Source organism: Tursiops truncatus, chromosome 11 (assembly GCF_011762595.2).
Source record: "Tursiops truncatus isolate mTurTru1 chromosome 11, mTurTru1.mat.Y, whole genome shotgun sequence".
NCBI lineage: Eukaryota > Metazoa > Chordata > Mammalia > Artiodactyla > Delphinidae > Tursiops > Tursiops truncatus.
The window spans coordinates 93,177,578-93,198,660 of record NC_047044.1 but is presented as its reverse complement, the minus strand read 5'-3'; the positions used below and the strand labels follow the sequence as shown (position 1 = coordinate 93,198,660).

General features: G+C 43.6%; 1 protein-coding gene and 1 pseudogene across 1 annotated transcript; both read right to left on the bottom strand.

The window, feature by feature from the left end:
• Positions 1 to 310: 310 nt before the first annotated feature.
• MANSC1 (MANSC domain containing 1) lies at positions 311 to 17,326 on the bottom strand. Its single transcript, XM_004323310.4, has 4 exons — positions 17,149 to 17,326; positions 12,492 to 12,812; positions 9,404 to 9,544; positions 311 to 1,764 (listed from the first exon to the last, which is right to left on the bottom strand). The coding sequence occupies exons 2-4, from the start codon at positions 12,712 to 12,714 to the stop codon at positions 893 to 895; spliced, it is 1,236 nt and encodes a 411-aa protein (XP_004323358.1). The 5' UTR covers positions 12,715 to 12,812; positions 17,149 to 17,326; the 3' UTR covers positions 311 to 892.
• Positions 17,327 to 20,315: 2,989 nt separating this feature from the next.
• LOC109550443 (large ribosomal subunit protein uL5 pseudogene) lies at positions 20,316 to 20,855 on the bottom strand (annotated as a pseudogene).
• Positions 20,856 to 21,083: the final 228 nt, after the last annotated feature.

Sequence of the window (21,083 nt, the reverse complement as noted above, 5' to 3'; positions counted from 1 at the left end):
AATAATACTGTTACATTCTAAATTTACTTAAGTTTGGAAAATGCCTATATTACTTTTTTTTTTTTTGAAAAAATAGTTAACTAGAGCAGACCCAAAGTAGATGTGGCCATTTATCAGAACTTATCATCATCTCCATGCAGGCTAATATTCTGCTAGAATTCTCCCAAAGGAACCTCTTTTGCTCATTGATGGGATAAGGGGGGTTTGTCATTTTAACTTGGAACACATATTTTCATCGTTTAATCATTTTGCTGGTGGGAATAAATTTAAAGTTATCCAGCTGGACGTGTCACTTGCAAAGAACATTAACTGAGTACCAAGAGATTTATTCAGATAGTTAATTGGAAGGAAATACATCTGGAATAAGTTTTATTGGAATTCATATAAAAAAGGAAAGTAAATCCATTAGAATTAATACCATAAACAGTCGACTTTATCTGGAACCAGAAATATTAATGAATTGGAGCCTAGGAGTCCTAACCCTTTTTCCTTGTAAAAAGCCAGCCGTTTTCCAATTGATGTAGCAATTATTCTTTATTGCTTTAGGTAGAGCTTTGTTTTCAGCTAATATTTTAGAGACAGATCCTTCGAATCACCCAGTTTGTTTCTTTCCCCCGCTTCTTTTCGCAGAACAAGCAAAGAGAGCAGCAGGAGGCATCTCTGCCTGTCTTCAAAATACTTGAAAAATCCTGCGAAGGTGAGCAAATCAGCAGAACCTCGCTGCACAGGGGCTATTAGTAACTACATGAATAAAGAGACATCTAGGGACCTCCCTGGCATCCCAGTGGTTAAGGCTCCCCACTTCCACTGTAGGGGGCACGGGTTTGATCCCTGGTCCTGGTCGGGGAACTAAGATCCCACATCCCACAGCCAAAAAAAAAAGATGTCCTCCTTAGATGTCAACATAGATGCCATTGATCAAATAATCAAGCCTCGAGTAACGTTTCCTGTGGAGGGATTCTAAGAGCGTTCTGCCCAAGAGACCCAGGCCTATGGCGAGGAACAGGACCCCAAAGAGCACGGTCCCGACCAGGAGCCACTGTTCAAATGCGAGGCCCGGCTGCCTTTCTGGAGCACCGCTCAGGGAGGGCCCACCAGAGCTGGCCTTCCCATCTTCCTGGGAAGCTGTTGTATTTGTAGTGGGAGAATTCACATTTGACAAAGGAAACGTAGCAGGGTCCCGGGCAGCCTCTGTGTTCCAGGTCAAGCTGGAAACGTCTCTAAAGGGCACCGTGTCTGGTGGGCCTTTCGAGTGTGTCGATGCCCTAAAGATGGAAGTCGGAACCTCAGTTGTGGTCGTGTTAGTGACCGCGGCTACAGGTGGGGCAGAGGTGGCCCCCTGAGGCTGAGGAGTCACAGAAGGTATCTCTGCAGCGTTGGCGGCAGGGAGAGATGCAGGCTTTGGAGTGGCCAGGACAGCGGGCAGAGTGGCAACTGCCACTGTACTGGGGAACACTGTCACATATTCAGGCAGCAGATGAGCTACTGTTTGTTCTGAGGAAGATGGTGACTTCTGAGACTGGTCATTTTCTTTATAAACAGTCCACTGTGGACTTGCCAGGTCAATCTTGAGTAGTTTCTCCGAGTGATCTGAGGATCCAAACTTCTGAGAAAATGAATCTCTCCATAAGACCGTGGGCTCTGAATCACCTGTGGGAGGAGGGGGCGTGGGAGTGATGGTGTGTGAAGACCTGCTGCGGAACAGAGACTCTTCCTGGGCTACCTCCTGGCTTGGCAAATCAGTTCCCGCCAAAGATGGAAAATCTGAAGACGGAAAGAAAATTTAAAAAAGACTTCCATATTTCCATGCGAAGGGAGGTTAACAAGTACAAACGTTATCAGCTTGTTCAATAAGACCTCAAACTGTTGATTCTTGACATTTCATGGTGCAAAATGGAAAAATACGAATTGCTAAATCAGATCCTGATGACCCTGCCTCTCCCCCAGATGCTGTGGTTTATTTCTAGAGTGTTGGCCCAGAGGAGAAGAGAAATGTGCGGAGGAGCATCGGGCAAATGAAGGAAGAGGTGGGAGGGGACCAGCAGAGATGCTAAGAGGAGCTCAGCATGGGCAGCAAGAGGTTTAGGAAGATGGGGACCCTTCAGGGGCCAAGGCCAGGGAAGGCAGCTGGGCTGGGATGATGTGGCAGGAAGAGGACTGGCAGAGAAAATGCTGGTGTGAGGCACAAGCTGTGTGAGCTGGGACTGCAGTGACAACTGGGAAGCAAGCAATCCCTAGGGGAGATATCACGGTGGGGGGGGGGGGTAGCCCACAGGACAATGAGGAGAGGAGACAAAATCCCAGTGACTTGCCTTCCACAAGGAGGAGGAGGAGGAAGCTGGAGGGTCCCTGAAGCCAAGGCAGCAGCACAAAGCTGATGACGTTTTTCAATGAAAAAAATGGGTTTCAGGGACTTTCCTGGTGGTCCAGCAGTTAAGACTGCGTGCTCCCAATGCAGGGGGCCCAGGGAACTAGATCCTGCATGCCGCAACTAAGAGCCTGTATTTTTATATTTTTAATAGTTATTTATTTATTTGGTTGCATCAGGTCTTCATTGTGGCACGCGGGATCTTCCTTGCGGCATGTGGAATCTTTCGTTGTGGCACACAGGCTTCTTTCTAGCTGCAGCGCATGGGCTCGAGAGCGCATGGGCTCAGGAGCTGTGGCACGCGGGCTCGGTAGTTGTGGCACGTGGGCTCTAGAGCCCTGCAGCACGTGGGATCTTAGTTCCCTGACCGAGGATCAAACCCGCATCCCCTGCATTGGAAGGTGGATTCTTTTTTTATTTATTTATTTTTTTGCGGTACGCGGGCCTCTCACTGTCGTGGCCTCTCCCGTTGCGGAGCACAGGCTCCAGACGCGCAGGCTCAGCGGCCATGGCTCACGGGCCCAGCTGCTCCGCGGCATGTGGGATCCTCCCGGACCGGGGCATGAACTTGTGTCCCCCGCATCGGCAGGCGGACTCTCAACCACTGCGCCACCAGGGAAGCCCATGGAAGGTGGATTCTTAACCACTGGACCACCAGGGAAGTCCCAATAAATAAATATTAAACAAAAAAACAAAAAAAAAACAGCTTTCAGCTGGTTGAAGATTAAAATTTTAGAGCCAACATCTTAGGTTCTGAGGACCATGGACCAGTATTTGAAATCATTATGGCCACGTGGCTAGCATAAAGAGCAGAAAATCACAGTCCCAACTCCTGCTGAGGAGGAACCAGCCTCAGATCCTCCTCCTGTGTGAGAAAGTTTAGAGTTTTGCTCTTTGTCACACATGCCGTTTATCACAGCTCGAACTGAAAAGGCTGGTTACAGCAATCCGGGACAGAGAAAGACCCCTTGAATTGCTCTCTATCACTCTGCTACTTGGCTAATCATTCCACTTAAATTAGAACGGCAGAAACACAAGGAAGGAAGCAACGGTGATTCTCCCCTCTTCTCTTTTCCGTCTTCTATTTCAACTCCCCTCAATACCAGTTTCTAAACTAGACCTCACTCTCCGCTCTGCTAACAAAGAGATCCAGAGGCAACTTCAGATTTGTGACATCTTTGACTGCTCTCTAAGCTTCACAGTACTCAGAGGTCCTTTAGAACTGTCACTTAGTAATCCGTCTAGGACAGGGGTCAGCAAAGGATGGCCACTTATCTTCATATGGCTTGCGAGCTAAGAATGGTTTCTACATTCTTAAATGATTGAAAAAAATCAAGAAGGATAATATTTTGTAACACGTGAAAATTATATGAAATTCACATTTCAGCGTCCATAAATAAAGTTTAATTGGCATACAAGCCTGCCCATTTGTTTACATACTGTCTGTGGCTGCTTCTACGACAAGGACAGAAGTGAGGAGGTCCGACAGATTGCATGTGGCCCACTAAGTCTAACAGACTTGCCTGAAAAGCCTAAAATACTTATTATTTGGCCCTCGACAGAAAAAGTGTGTGGATACCTGCTCTAGGACACTCTAAAATAGAATTTGGATGCCTGAAATTCCTCCAACAATGCTGAAGAAAAGAGTTTCTGCTGCAGGTGATATCACATTCATGGGCATAGTGTCACCACGAGATAAACAGCACCTGTATTTTTAGGTCGTGCCAGATATTTTTAAAAAGAGCAGGACTCATCATACTTCACTTCAAAGTTTAAAAAGAAGGCTAAATAAATGCTCTGTGATATGTGTGAACTCAAAACTTAAAATAAGGCCATTGACAAGAATGACCAAAACAGCTGTTTTCTTTCTCAAGAATACAAGGTCATAAATAAAGCAAAGCTAGGGCTATTCCCATTTCTTGATAAGATTCATCTATTGGCAAAGATCCTAGAACCACACAGGGATTCTCCACACCTGCTCCATTCACCTCACCCACTGATGTTTGCCTTTGGGGTGCGGTGTTTTCTCTCAGTCACATAGCCATGAGCTACAGAAGGAGCTGGGAAATGTGTCCTCAACTGCTCTTTTGACTTTCATTGTCAAGTGACTTCACTAGATAAAAAAAGTTAGGGACTGACTATTAACTTGGCAACCAGCTGAGCAAATAGACTTTCAATTTATTCTATTTCTGAATTCCCCTATTCTAGTCCTTGGAGGAATGACAGACCACCAAGCTCCAAAAACAAACAAACATTAAATAATGCCAAGCTGCAACGGTTTTACAGAATGAAGAGAGCACACTGTTATCTTTCAAACTTTCAGTCTGTAAATATTCGTCAGTTACAGGAAATAGAGTTCATCTGAAAACAAACCACCAATCTTATATCTACTGAATTTCACTCTGACCAGGAGGCAGATATTTATTTTTATGGGGCAATCTCAATCCATCAACACGGGCAGATTCATAAATAGAATTACAAACACAATTTGTAAACATCTGTAGATACAGACAGCCCGCTGCACACCAAGTCCGGGGTTGGTGCCACTTTGCCCCTAGATAGCCACCGGCTCTGGGCTGATGGTGCCCCCTGGTGGCTGACACAGGAATTGTTCGATTTTAATTCCACTTCATTCACCACCTTCACACTTGCCCTTAAAAGGTTTAGGCTCAAGCCAAGTTCACTTTTCTCCCACTTCCACTGGAGAAAATGGAATCTTTACCACATACTCCCTCTTTATACATGCATTATAAAATCAGTAACATGACAGAAGTATTATGAAAGTTATAAAACAAATTCAATGATAATTTCTATCATGTCCCAGCAACTATTAACATTTATGCATACCTTAAAATTAAATTTTTTTTCATGTAATTTAAAAACCGGGTGTTTTTCACCTGAAATTTAGGTGACATTTTATTTCTACATCTCAAACTTATTTTTTAACATCTGCATTGTATTCCCTCAGGGGGATCCATTATACTTTATACCCAACCATTCCCTAGCATTTGGACATTTAAGCTGTAGAAACTTTTAAACTAATTTCCTTTAAACTAATTCAAAAAGTGCTGTTTTCACTTTTTAAGCTAATTACGTGATAAACAGCTTCACAACAGCAGCTTTTTCTTTGGTATAGATTTTTATGGAAGTCGAATGACTAGATTCAATTACCTATAATTTCTTTAATATTCTGCTTTAATTGTGAAATAGCTGATAGACATAGGGAATACACACTGACAGTGGAAGAAAGGACACAATGAAGAAGAGGCAGTGAGAAGGGATCAGAGAGGCAGATGTGATGGTCCAACTTCCACCTGATGGGAGCTCTTGAAGGAGAAAAATAAACACTCCAATTAGTGTCTTGAGCCCTGACCTCACTGGAAACTCAGGCTGCTGGATACCATCCCTGGGTGTCCAACAGGCTCTGCCACGTTCCAGATGATGAAATAAAAAGAGGACAGGCTTCCCTGGTGGCGCAGTGGTTGAGAGTCCTCCTGCCGATGCAGGGGACATGGGTTCGTGCCCCGGTCTGGGAAGATCCCACATGCCGCGGAGCGGCTGGGCCCGTGAGCCGCTGAGCCTGCGCGTCTGGAGCCTGTGCTCCGCAACGGGAGAGGCCACAGCAGTGAGAGGCCCGCGTACCGCAAAAAAAAAAAAAAAAAAAAGAGGACAAGCAAGAAGCCATATCCGCACAACACTATAGGTCCCGCTGTTTTTAGCCAAGATTATATATAGACGTAAAGGAGGCGAACAGTCAGGGGCAACTGCCCTGGCCAGTGTGAAGCCCAGAAGGGGCAGGGAGACAAGATACTTTCCACGGTAAGATCCTGGCTGCTCTGAGGGGCCTAATTTGTTCTGTGCCGTAGTCTTTTTAAAAAAATTATTCTTTTTAACAACTGTGGTAAAATATACTACATACAATGTACCACTTTAACCCGTTTTTAAGAGTATAGTTCCGTGGCATTGAGTTTGTGCAACCCTCACCATCAACCATCCCCAGAATTTTTCATCAGGCAAAAGTGAAACTTTGTACCTTATCTGCCAATCTGTTTAGACTTGAGCTTCTACCAGTAGGTAGGAAGAATTTACACAAGCAATCTGTGCTTTACGCTCCTGTTTAAGGGAATGTTTGACACATCAGGTTTTCCTGCTTCATGAACGAAACTCAGACACAGCCTCACTCAGGGGACACAGCCGCACTCAGGGGACAAAGCAGAGTCAGTGTCCGGATGCCCTGGGCAGCATCCTTCCCCAGAGAACCCTGACTGCACTCTCCCTCCCAACCGCAAATCCACTTCCCCGGCTCAGTAGACGGCACCGCCACCCATCCAGACGCTGGAGCCCAGGACTAGGACTCCGTTTCACTCTTCGCTCTTCCTCATTCCCCACATCCACACCACCAGCAAGCCCTGTCAATGCTATCGCTGAAATGGCTCGTGTTTACTGCCCTCCATCTCTTCCACCGTCTCCCTGGTCCCCAAGGCCACGGCCTTTCACTCGGATCTCGTCCCAGCCTCCTACCCAGTTTTCCCACATGCCCTCTTGCTGCTGCGCCATTGTCCATTCCCAATAGAGCGGTCACAGTGAGCTTTGAGAAATCACCTTTAAAACAGCTCGTTATACATGCCTGCTGAAAACCTTCCAATGGCTTTCCATCATGCACCGAGAATAAAAACTCCCTACCCTACAGAGCTTGACGGGATGGCCCCACCTTCCTTCCTTCTTGCATATCACTCCTTCCATGGTTCACTATGAGTCAGCTGCTGAGACTGGAGCGTTTGAACAAACACCCCCAAACCATTCTGCCTTAGGATATTAGAATAGGCTGTTTCCTCTGCCTGGAAGGTCTTTCTACAATCTTCTCACATCTGGCTCCTCCATTTTCAGATCTCAGTTTAGGGGTTACATCTTCACAGACGCTTCCCCTGATCGCCTAATCCAGCCGGTCCACTCAGTGACTATCTTTTTTTTTTTTTTGGCTGTGCTGTGTGGCATGCAGGATCTTAGTTCCCCGAACAGGGATCGAATCTGCATGCCCTGCAATGGAAGCGAGGAGTCTTAACCACTGGACCGCCAGGGAAGTCCCTCTGTGATTATCTATTACGTTGTCTTAGCTCAATTATCTGCATAGCTCTTATGACTATTTTTTAAATGGGAATTTTATGTTTTAATTTTCTCTGCTTTGAAAATATATTCTTATATAAAGGCCATGTTTCATTTTATTATGATCACTGTTATTTTTTTTATTTAAATTTTTTTATTGAAGTACAGTTGATTTACAATGCTGTGTTAATTTCTGCTGTACGGCAAAGTGATTCAGTTTACATATATACTTTTTTTTGTTAAGGGTAACCAACCACCTTTTTTTAAAAATTAATTTATTTAATTTATTTATTTATTTTTGGCTATGTTGGGTCTTTGTTGCTGCCCGCGGGCTTTCTCTAATTGCGGCGAGGGGGGGCTACTCTTCACTGTGGTGCGCAGGTTTCTCATTGCGGTGGCTTCTTGCTGCAGAGCACGGGCTCTAGGCGCACAGGCTTCAGTAGCTGCGGCACGGAGGCTCAGTAGTTGTGGCTCACGGGATCTAGAGCGCAGGCTCAGTAGTTGTGGCACACGGGCTTAGTTGCTCCGCGGCAGGTGGGATCTTCCCGGACCAGGGCTCGAATCTGTGTCCCGTGCATTGGCAGACAGATTCTTAACCACTGTGCCACCAGGGAAGCCCTTTCATAGGATACTGAATATAGTTCCCTGTGCTATACACTAGGACCTTGTTGTTTATCCATTCTATATATAAAAGCTTACATCTGCTAACCCCAGCTTCCCACATTCCATTCCTCCTCAACCCCCTACCCCTGGGCAACCACAAGTCTGTTCTCTATGTCTGTTCTCTATGTCCATGGTGACTGTTCTTCTTGATTATTTATTTATTAAGGTTATTGTTTCTCTCTCCTAAAATATTAGTTCCATGAATGAGAACCTTGTTTTTCATGTTTAGTGTCGTATCTGTCTATCCTTAAGGCGTAAAAAGTGCTTGGCACATAGAAGATGCTAAATAAAATTTGTTTCTTATTGAATAAATGCAGGGAATATTATTAATACCTAAGGGTGTAAGGACAAAAACTTTATAAAACTAAAATAAAAGTAAACTTCATACTTGAAAGCATTTCATCCTGAAAAATTAACAAGCCAAAATCTCACCAAGGCATATCCAAATAATTATATTATTTTTACTTGTTTATTTTCTGTATTCTGAGCAAATATGTCATTTCCAAATGTGGAGACTCTGTTTCCAATGCCTTGCACAGAATTTGGCATGTAGCTTTTTCTCAAAAACGTCTTTTTTTTTGCGGTACGCGGGCCTCTCACCATTGTGGCCTCTCCCGTTGCGGAGCACAGGCTCCAGACACGCAGGCTCAGCGGCCATGGCTCACGGGCCCAGCCGCTCCGCAGCATGTGGGATCTTCCCGGACCGGGGCACGAGCCCCTGTCCCCTGCATCGGCAGGCGGACTCCCAACCACTGCACCACCAGGGAAGCCCCTCAAAAACTTCTTAAATGAGCTTCCTTCCAGGTCTGGATAATAAAATCCAGTGAGTTTGATTTCAAAGAATGTGATTACAAAATAATTGGAACCTAATGTACCGGAATTTTATATACTGTATTTACATCGTCTTAACCCTTTCAAAATAGTCACCCCTGGAGACCTGGAGACTTATTCCAGTGTTGCTAACACGGTTCTAAAGACATGTTTCAAAATGTTTACATGAAAGATCTGTGTGCCTTTTACCTTAAGAAGGTAAAAACAAAAACAAAACAAAATACTATCATTCATAGGTATTAAATACTTTAACTGGAAAAAAGAAAGATGTTTGGTTGAATCAACTGAATTTTAAATCATGAGATTTTTTCTGATGTGCCTGTATATTTGTGATCCCTTTTGGCAGTTCTTCTTAAACTCTTGCAGAAAACCTTTCTACATGAATCATATCCTTAAATCATTCCAATCACAGAAGACAAAGAACAACGTTTTTATTACCTCTGATTATCCTGTAACTCATAAGTCCCTTTGCTGGTTTCAGGGGACAGGCTTCCTCACTGGGACAGAAGAACAGGTAGCAGTTGGGTAGTTTAGCTGTTTTTCGAGTGTCGAAGATCATCAAGTTACATGCTTTGTCCCCTGCAATGAAAGGTTTCATAAGCATTATTCTGAAATAGGATCTTCCAGAGAATACGGCAAGCAGGAACACATTTATTCTAGTGGCCAACACAAAAACCTTTGTTCATTGCCTGCTGGCCGCTGAGTCATTTCCTTTTCCTTAGTTTAGGCACTGCAAGCAATTTTTAAAGACCCTGGGTTTAAAAATCAGAATGAAGGTAATTTTGGCGAAACGTTTTTAATAGTACATGTCATTCTTTAGAGAGAAGCCTTCCGTTTGCTAAAATATTTATCAAAACATACATAGAAATACTGAGTCTACAACTCACTACTGAGTCCGACCTTAGGAAATGGATCTAACCCTAATGACTGGAGGTACGTCTCGCATCCTGAAGGCATCTTAGATGCCTACGAAGCCATCAGTCTGGTTTTCTTGGTGTGGGGCGAGGGGAGGGTGGTGGGCAGGGAGGGTCAGTAAATTCAGCCTTATACATACCATGCCTCCTTCCACAATGGAGCTGCACAGCATACGGAATGCAAAGTCTATTTTTTACTTTTATCAGTACCATTCTTCTTTGGGTTCTTCAAATTTCTGCTCTTATCATTTTTGTTTGTCTTCCAATCAGGCAGCGGTCAGGGATCACCCTTGACTCTCCCAGTGGGAAATAAGACTGAGTTCGTTTCTGCAGGGGTTTTATCCTATCATGTCTCCATTAGCCAGGTAACAAGAAAGGTACTCTGGTTACTTTGGCTTTTCCTATCACCCACGATGTGATAATTCTACAAACCATTTTGGGGGGCACTTAGGTAAAGGGGAGGGTCCATAGGGTCCAAGTTGTACACAAAATTTTGTGTCCTTTGTATTTGTGGGTATTTTTCTAGAGTCTGTGGCTGTAGGCAAATTATCAAAGTGCTTTTTTGGAACCCTAAACAGTCAAAAACCAACACTCAGTAAAAGAGGGAAAAGCCTGAGCTCCGTTAACTGAGACCCACAAGTATCTCTGCTTACAGTAAAGCAGTAACAGTACTTTTGCTTGTAGAATAAAGCCGCAAACCCTCATTTCTTACTAAACACCTATCACGGAACTGAAGAGAAATGCAAGGTTTCCTATGTTGCCAGGATATGCCCACATGGCACTCAGTCCTATTTGCAGGTGATGTTTCTATTCCACATATATGTTGATATCAACATTTAAAGAAAAACTAGAAATTTAAATGAGATCTCTATGACTTCCATAAATTACTTCTCTATGAAGAGTGTCCAAAAGCACACAGCTCAGTTTGAGAAGATCATTGAAGTATTTGTTTCCTCATGACAGCAAATACCTGGTGTCATTTCTACCCAAATTCTCTAGTTCTCTGATTCTCTAACACCAACAGGGTGTCTTACAATTCAATTCGATTCTAATACTAACCGCCTGGAGTGAGTGTCAGACCCCACCGGTCTAGGGCTCAGTCCCAACAGACTGTCCCCACCCAGAGGCCAGCCACAGTATCAGGTCCCCAGGTCACTCACACATACGGCAAACTTGGCTATCACCCCCCCACCCCAGGTTCCATAACTTGCTAGAACGACTCGCAGAACTCAGGAAAATGCAATACTTACCGTTATAGTTTATTACAAAGGATACAAATGAACAGCCCGATGAAGAGGTACATAGGGCGAGGTCTGGAAGGGTCCCAAGTGCAAGAGCCTCCGTCCCTGTGGAGTTGGGGTGCCTCCTGGCACGTGGATGTGTTTACCAACTTGGAAGCTCCCTGAACCCATTGTTTAGGGGCTTTCACGGCAGTTTTATTACGTAGACATAATTGATTAAGTCATTGGCCACTGGCGACTGAATTCAATCTCCACCCCCTTTCCCCCTACCTGGAGGTGGGTGGAGGAGACTGAAAGTTCCAAGCTTCTAAGCAAAGCTTGGTCTTTCTGGCAACTAGCAGCCATCCTGGCGCGATTGAGGGTCCCACCAAGAGTCACCTCGTGAGCATAAGCTCAGGTATGATTGAATGGGGCTCATTATGAATAACAGAAGAAGCTCCTATGCTCAGAAAATTCCCAGGGTTTTAGGACCTCTGTGCCAGGGAATGTGTATTTATCTTATTACGCCACAATCGTTATAGAATGAAATGGAAATAAAGATCTAAGAGAAAACATGTGATTTAGTCAGCTGATAAATCAAGTAAGGATCACGAGTCCAGTGTTCACTAGTTCCTCTAGGGTCCTTGATGACAAGGTCTTTTCCATCTTATTCACTGTTTTATCTCCAGCACGTACCAAGGCATTAGGTGCTCAATAAACTTATGTGGGTTTTTTTGTTTGTTTATTAGATATATACTTCTGTTTTCAGGTCATAGGTTTGGAGCCTGAAATATGCAAGGGCATGGTTCAAACCTGCGGGGCTCAGTTTCCTTCTGTGTCATAGAATGGGTCATTCTAAACCCCTTCCCATGCCTCTTAGATTCCTAGAAGCTGCAATTAGTGGCCAGTGGCTTCCTGACTCACCTGTGCCACCAGCTCCAGGGAAGGGAGATAAAACAGAAATTTTGTGCTTCTACTTAAAACTCAAATGCTGATTCTCTTATGAGATGACTTTAGAATTTTATTTTTTGTCTCAACTTCCTTTCTGTTTAAACGTTCTTTCTAATATCACACTGTATTCCAATATTCCATGATGATGGAAGCCAAGCATTTAAATAGGACTTCTGTTTTCAATATCCCAGATGCCTGTTAGAACACACCACCAGTGGTTTTCAACCCTTTTTCTACCCACATATCTGAGTGATATATACATCAGTAACTTTGGCTCAGCTTAGGGGAGGGGAGAGCACACCATGGAACATTCCCTAGTGACGTTGCCACCCGCTTTTCTACCCCATTGAGAATCACCAGTACAAACCATTCAGTCTCATCAACCAGCTACTTACATCACAAAACACATGGAATAAGAGTTGCCAGGGCATTACTACTTACCTGATATGTTTTTTGTTGAGCAGCAAGAATTAATGCAGTCTTCTTGAGTTAATGTGTGTATGGGCTCATTGCCTCTGATTCCCTTGGAAAGGGATGACTGGATGTCAATGACCATATCTTCTAGACTCTTGATGGGACAGTTTTGACTGGTGGACAGCCTTAGCATCAGGAAACAAATTATTACACGAGTGTGAGTCAAGCTCCATCCCTCCCGGAAGAACATTTTAAATTTCAGGTTAGTCTTGGTCTCCAAAGGTCGGATAACTCTCCCTCTGCCCTGAGTTTGCTTCAAGAAGATTGGACAGATGACGGAATTTCTCTCTAGCACAAAAATAGACAATCATCAATGAGTTTTGTTTCTTTGAACAAACCTAGAGAAGATACATTTCATTTCCTTCAAGTCAATATAAACAACTCACAATTCATAGAAGGACAGGAATAAACAAGTATTTTTTATCTGTTTCACTTTGAATAGATTTGAGACAACCTTTCATTAAAAACTTGGCAGAAAGCTAGGAAGCACACACACATACACTCTCCCATCAATGCTTAAAATCTGACAAGTATCTATGAAAGAAGAGGTCGTCTGCTTTTCAGTTTTAGAATCTTTCCTCTTCTTGCCTCTCCTAAGCAGGAGAGGAAAGGACACAAAATCTGTGGTCATTGGTCATTGATGAAGCAGTGATCATCGCTTTGGACGTATTTTCTTTCTCAGTAATAACAATTAGCATTTTTAAATGACCTACTGAGTGGTAGGCAATGTGCTAAGAAAATTACATACATTGTCCTTCTAGGAATTAGCCCATCAACAGGGGGAATATTCTGGCTCAGCTGAAGGAAACTGTAGGGGCAAGTGTTCTTTCTGACATCCCTAAAAACACAAAAGTCATAATACATATAATGCCAACTCCATTGGTGAGCTGGTTCTTCCAGAAAAAAAAATGTGAAACTGGCAAGGCTATACCAGAAAATATCCTCATTTCCAGAATACAAATTGTTCACTAAATGATAGCCTAGATCAGAATTATCGCTTCTTTAATTTTTTTTTTTGGTTATGAACCCTTTGGTACTCTGGTGATGCTTAGGCTCTCTTCTGACATGTTTTAAAATATATAAAAGACATGTTGTTAAATGTATACAATGAAATATATAGGATTACAAAGGAAGATAGTTATATTGAAATATAATTACTGAAAAGTTTTTAAAATGTGCCTATAAGACTCTGATGAAAGATATCAAAGAAGACCTAAATAAATGGAGAGATATTCCGTGTTCCTCAATAGGACTACTCAATATTGCTAAGATGTCAGTTCTTCCCAACTTGATCTACAGATTCAATGCAATTCCGATCAAAATCTCAGCAAGTTATTTTATAGACCTCAACAAACCAATTTTTTTTTTTTTTTTTTTTTTTTTGCGGTACACGGGCCTCTCACTGCTGTGGCCTCTCCCACCGCGGAGCACAGGCTCTGGACGTGCAGGCTCAGCAGCCATGGCTCACGGGCGCAGCCGCCCCGCGGCACGTGGGATCCTCCCGGACCGGGGCACGAACCCGCGTCCCCTGCATCAGCAGGCGGACTCTCAACCACTGCACCACCAGGGAAGCCCTCAACAAACCAATTTTAAAGTTTACATGGAAATGCAAAAAGGCCCAGAATAGTCAACACAATACTGAAGAAGAACAAAGGTGGAGGACTGACACTACCTGACTTCAATACTTACCAGAAATCACTGCTAATCAAGACAATGTAGTACTGACAAAAGAACAAATAGATCAATGGAACAGAATAAGGAGCCCAGAAATAGACCCACACAAATACAGCCAACTTATCTTTGACAAAGGAGCAATGGCAATTCAATGGAGAAAGGATATTCTTCTCAAAAATGGTGCTGGACAACTGGACGACCACATGCAAAAAAAATCTAGACACTGACCTTACATCTTTCACAAAAATTAAGTCATAATGGATCATAGACCTAAATGTAAAATGCACAACTATAAAACTCCTATGTAACATAGAATAAAGTCTCTGTGACCTTAGGTGAGTTTCTAGATAACAACACCAAAAGCACAATCCATGAAAGAAAAAATTGATAGGTTGGATTCCATTAAAAACTTCTGCTCTGTGCAAGACACTGTTAAGAGCATGAAAAACCAAGCCACAGACTGGGAGAAGGCATTTGCAAAACACATATTTGGTAAATAACTGGTAGCTAAAATATACAAAGAACTCTTAAAACTTACCAAAAAGAAAACAAACAATCCAATTTAAAGTGAGCAAAAGACCTGAACAGACACCTCACCAAAGAAGCATATGAAAAGGTGCTCAATATCATTGTCATTAGGAAATTGCAAATTAAAACAACAATGAGATGCCACTACACACCTATCAGAATGGCTAAAATCCAAAAAACTGACAATACTAAATCCTGACAAAAACCTGCATACAAATATTTATAGCACTTTATTCATAACTGCCAAAAAACTGGAAGCAACTAAGATGTCCCTCAATAGGTGAAGGGATAAACAAACTGATATATCCACACAATAGAATGTTTTTCAGCAGTAAAAAGAAATGAGCTATCAAGCCACAGAAAGAGTAACCTTAACTGCATATCGCTAAGTGAAAGAAGCCGGTGTGAAAGGTATGATTCCAACTCTAGGACATTCTGGAAAAGGCAAAACCACATCGACAGTAAAACGTCAGTGGTTGTCTGGAGGAAAGGGAAGGGCTGAATGGGTGGAGCACAGGGGATTTTTAGGACAGTGAAGCTATTCTATATGATGCTGTAATGATGTATATGCCATTACATTTGTCAAAACCTATAGAGCTGTAGACATAAGAGTGCATCCTAATATAAATAGACTTTGGTCAGTAAAAAAAAAAAAATCAAAACAGTTTTTTAGAAAAACAGTATATGGTAATACAGCACAAGTCTATACCTTCCTTGCTAACTGTTATGTCCAACTTTCTAAAACAGTAAAATGAAAATAACATTTATGGTTCTCTATGCTAAGCACTTTACATATATTATGTCATTTAATCCTTACAAGAATCCTATAAGCTAGATCCCATTACCTCCATTTTCAGTTAAAATAAGAACAACCGTGTGATAAATAACAGATGGTAGGTCTAATCATTGCCATAATTTTGAAGTAGTGTTGAATGTAATGATTTTGATATATATACAGTAAGTAACATGACATGGAAATATCTATGATTTCTACCGGTGGCAAATCAGAGCTACCCTACCACTAATACTACTGCGGCTTTTGCCTACATGCCTCTTAAAGGAAATACTACACTACATTTAGAGGTTAGTAAAATAAACTTTTCCACCCAAGTTCACAGACTTTCTGAATACTGTCCATGGACTCCCCAGGTTAAGAATCCTGGCACAAGTTACTCTTTATGCTGCCACACTTTACAAGTCACTGGAGAAAACAAATCAGGAACAAAAAAAGAAAAACCAGGCCAACACTTCACTTTGAATGGATTCTTAGAATCTCTCCTCAACCGGCTGCAAAGAAACCTGAACTGTGCCAGGGGATGTAGGGGAGGAGCTGTGCTTTCAGTACCAGCATCTTTATTGCTCCTGGATCACAAGCAATACTAAAGAGCTTATCTCATTAATGATACCAAACAATTATTAGGTAAATTAGTTCTTCTAATACATTATTATTTAGGCCTTAAAGCTCCAAAGATGAATAGATTTTTAAAACGTGGCAAATACATAAAATGGAATATTATTCAGCTACAAAAAGGAATGAAATTCTCATACATGCTACAATCTTGAAATCATTATGCTAAGTGAAATAAACTGGATACAAGAGAACAAATATCGTATGATTGCACTTATATCAAGTATCTAGAATAGGCAAATTCACAGAGATAAAAAGTAGAATTGAAGTTACTAGAGGTTGGTGGAGGAGGGAATGGGGAGTTACTGTTTAATGGGTACAGAATTTTCCTATCTGGGATGCCAAAAATGTCCTGAAAATGGACAGTAGTGATGGTTGCCCAATAATGTGAACGCACTTAATGACACTAAATTGTACACTTAAAATGATCAAAATAATACATTTTGTTACAGTATGTCTATTTTACCACAATAAAGAGATCAAAACAAGCTTACAATTAAAAAAAAAGGTTCAAAGTGAAGTTGAATCCTGTTGAAATAGAGTGGGAAAAGGATACAGGTGGGAAGGAGACGATGCACCTGTGCTTTCATGCCTGCTGACTAGTTACCGGATTGTACCGGCAATCAATCAAATATTGGAAATCATTTTTCTCACAGCATAATCTAACTTAATTTATCGAGGTGTTTATAACTGTGTATAAACACACACTCTACAGAGTATTAGACAATTAGCGGGTTCGATAAATACAGGATACAAATCATACCAAAAAAAAATGGGAAATCTGCCCTTTGAGGAAAGGTACGTGGCTCACTAAACCATTCTTCTAACCCTGCTGCTGGCTTGCCTAAACACCCTCTCCGGGATACGGGGGCCACCAGCATCCGGCTCAGCCAGTTCTCCGAGCTCCCGGAGTGGCGGAGAACGCTCGCCCCGGGAAAGGGCGGCGGGCGTCGCTGCCCCCGCAGGTGGCGATACTGCCCGCGGGGGCTGGAGGGGAGGATGGAGAGCCTTTACCTGGAGACCGGAGGACCGGGCCCTGCTGCCCTCCCGGTGCAGGGCAGCCCAGCGCGCTCGGGGAAGCAGCGGCGGATCCGCGAGGGGCTCGGTGAGGACGCCCAGCAGGCTCCGCAGCTCCCGCCCAGCCCTGGGTTTGCGATTCACGAGTTCCTGCTTCCGTTGCGGCGGCCGAAAGTTTGCCAGAGGTGGAAGGGCACGTTCCCGCCCTGCAACGCGGAGCTGCTTCCCAGCAACCTGGAGCAGGCCCCCTGGGCACCGGGGAGAGCCGGGAGCCCCTCCCCGGGTCCCCAGGCTCCCCACTCACCCACCCCCGGCCCGCATAGCCGCTGTGCGCGCTGCTAGGGCGGGGGCGCCACCCTCGTGGGTGCCTGAGGGTCTGCAGCTGCGCCTTCTCGCTTCCTGGAGACCAGAGAACAGGCAAATACCCACGATGAAAGTCAAACAGTACACAAATGTACACTGTACAGGCATACCTCCGTTTGCACTTAGCAGAGACTGCTTTTTTGTGTGTGTTTTCCAACAAATTTAAGGTTTGTGGCAATCCTGCCTGGAGCAAGTCTATTGGTACTGATTTCGGAGAGGCCGCAGTGGGTGGTGGCATGATGCGAGATCTTAATTCCCTGCCCAGGAATTGAACCTGGGCAGCCCGGATGAAAACCAGGAATCCCAGCCACCACACCCCCTGGCTCTTGCCCCAGTGAAAAATGCATTTCTCATGGAGACAAAAACTGTAAAAACAGGTACAAAGTTTATTACTGGGGACACAGCACAACAAGTGGGAGAGCAGACAGAAACATTTGTTTAGTTGAGGTAGAAGCAAGGCAGAGATGCACACCCGGAGAGAAAGGATGGAGGCGCCCTCCCTAGTGCGGAGGAGCACGAGAAAGAGGCTGTTAGGTCATTTATACAGGGCAGTTCTTCCAGGTCTTTGTTTACCTTTGGCCAATTATCTGGTTTCTTTTTCCGCCTGCCCTGCCCTAAGACCCTCCCCAACACGCATGCGCAACTTTTTCCAAGCTAGATTACAGCCCACAGGCCTGTGGGACGGCCTTAGCATCACATATTATGGGGTGGCGCCCCCTCCTTTTTGACCCCCAAGGAGCCTTTCTGTGCATGTGCAATGTTTCCCTTGCCCCAAGGATGGGAGATGTATGACCTCTTGATCTTTTAACAGGGTTTAGTCCCACTCTGTCGCTGCCATAAAAATGTCCAATGGCTGGTTATTTACTCTATTTCTGTTGCTGGTTTTTACATCGAGGTGCAGATCTCGAAATATAGACAGGAGTCCGGTTCATAAATATGTAGCCCTGGAGCCCATTTCTCTCTTGCTTCAGGAAATGTAAACAGGGGGTTGGTAATGAATGTCCAGCCTGGAGCCCATCTCCTTCTCACCCCAGGAAGTGTGAACAGGATGCCAGATGTAAATGTCTAGCCTAGAGCCCATCTATCTCCTACCTCGGTGCCATGTCTCCAACAGCATTTGCTCGTTTTTTCATTATTATTATATTTATTATGATGGTGATTTGTGATCAATGATCTTTGATGTTATTACTATGACTTGCTAAAGGTTAGGATGATAGCTAGCATTTTTTAGCAATATTTTAACATTAAGGTATGTACTTTGTTTTTTAGACATAATGCTATTGCACACTTAATAGACTACAGAACAGTGTAAGCATAACTTTTATATGCACTGGAAAACCAAAAACTTTGTGTGACTTTATTGCAATATTTGCTTTATCTGGAACTGAACCCTGCTATCTCCCAGATATGCCTGTACAATGAAAACCCTGCCTCTCACCCCTGTGTCCCAATCTAGTTCTCCTCCCCAGAGGCAACCACTGATAACAGTTTCTTCACGTTCAAGAGTTTACAGTGCCTGGGCTTCCCTGGTGGCGCAGTGGTTAAGAATCCACCTGCCAATGCAGGGGACACGGGTTCGAGCCCTGGTCCGGGAAGATCCCACATGCCTCCGAGCAACTAAGCCCGTGAGCCACAACTACTGAGCCTGTGCTCTAGAGCCCACAAGCCACAACTACTGAAGCCTGCGCGCCTAGAACCTGTGCTCCACAACAAGAGAAGCCACCGCAACGAGCAGCCAGCGCACCGCAACAAAGAGTAGCCCCCGCTTGCCGCAACTAGAGAAAGCCTGCGTGCAGCAACAAAGTCTCAACACAGCCAAAAAAAAAAAAAAAAAAGTTTACAGTGCCTTCTATCGGGGGCATAGTTAAGAGAATCCTATTTCAATCGTCCAAGGCATGGCGGGTCCTTAAATAGGTTGGCAATTCTTGAATTAAATGTGCAAGTTAAGACTCCAGGAAGGCATTGGGATTCTGCATGATTTATTTTTAATAGGTATGGGTAATAATGATGAAAACAATGGTTTCTATTATTAAAATTTTATCCCTGATATTTAGCATAGTACCTGGTATGTAATAGGTATATAGTAAATATTTAACAAAAATATATTTGTTGATGGCCTGGGTTTTACAAGTGTGTTTCTAAATTAGTGCTTGCTCCCCCCAGCCTCCTATACAGGTGAACAAGTGCAACGTTACTAAGCCACTGACACAGCTTGCCAAGTGTTCTAACCTTTCACCGTATCTCTACCTTGGCCGGTGAGAAAGAGCTTTCAAAACTAAGGCACCATGCAGCTGTAGATTATTATTCTAGGCCTGAGAACCAACAGCTGTGGTTTTAGCCAGTAGCTACTGGAGGCATATGTTGCCAGAGATGCCTGTGAACAATGGTCCATTGTGTGAAACTAACTCTACTAGTTGTGTCCAGAGGATGACCTGCTCTTGAATTACAATAATGTTGTGAATATTTGTTTTGAAGAGTGACCAAAGTAAACTCCAGTGTGAATTCCCATTGGAGTAATTTTCCTGATGCAACCAGAGACCGAGGTGCTCAGTACATTTTATCTGTAGATGATATACACGAAGGTCCAGGGTATAGAGAGGTCACAATCTTTGAATCTCCTTTCATAGGTGGTCCATGCTAGGAGCTAAGTAGACCTCTCCCCACTTAGGAACTTCAGATTCAAGGTTTTGGTTTTTTAGGTTGGTTTTTATTTTATTTTTTTTGGTGTTTTTTTGTTTGTCTGTTTGTTTTTTACATTTCACTGAAAACTTTTTATTGGACTTTTGGATTGAAACGGGAATTTATTTGCCAGGAAGGATGATCCCATCATACTTCTGCTGAAACCAGCACATGGCCTCCCCTTTGCTGATTAGGTGTTTGGCCCCGGTGTAGCCTGTTCTGAGCTTCTTGTCTGTGATGCTGAAACCTGACCTACCCAGCACCATGTAGAAGTTTAGGCCGTAGATGCCAATGCTTGGGTCATATTTGATCCCCAGATCGATGTGTTCTCGGATCCCAAAACCAAAGTTTCCATACCTGAGAAGTTACTTTTTCTTAATTCACACTGTCGCACCTTTAGACCTTCCTCCAGGATTTCTTCTGCGTTTGGCCTCACGAACTTTGCAGTGGACGGCAATCTTTTTTCATTTCTCCTGACGCCAAAGGATCTGACAGTGTATCTAGCTTTGGAGAACACAGGGGTCTGGCCTGTGAGCTGCTCCAGCACCTTGGCTGCCTCGTCAGTCTATCTCCACTCTCCCCCCGACACTGATGTTGAGGCAGAGCTTGCAGATGCGAAGTCCCCGCATGGGCTTCTCCTTTTCACCTTGATCCTGAACCATGATGGGAAACAGGAAGAGAGCCAGATGCAAGGTTTTGATACAATGAACCTGGTTATGGTTGAAGTAATATATTTTTCAGTTATGACAGTGAACAGAGGACACTGATGAAAATAATGATTAAAGGAAAATTTTCGGGCTTCCCCGGTGGCGCAGTGGTTGAGAGTCCACCTGCCGATGCAGGGGACACGGGTTTGTGCCCCGGTCTGGGAAGATCCCACATGCCGCGGA

Bases quoted from the DNA above. Each gene is read 5' to 3' on its own strand.
- MANSC1 (XM_004323310.4), bottom strand. From the start codon at position 12,714: ATGTTCTTCCGGGAGGGATGGAGCTTGACTCACACTCGTGTAATAATT. The intron at 9,545-12,491 runs GTAAGTAGTAAT...CTTTCATTGCAG, and splicing joins CTCAACAAAAAACATATCAG to GGGACAAAGCATGTAACTTG. The intron at 1,765-9,403 runs GTAATAAAAACG...TTCCGTCTTCAG, and splicing joins GAGTTACAGGATAATCAGAG to ATTTTCCATCTTTGGCGGGA.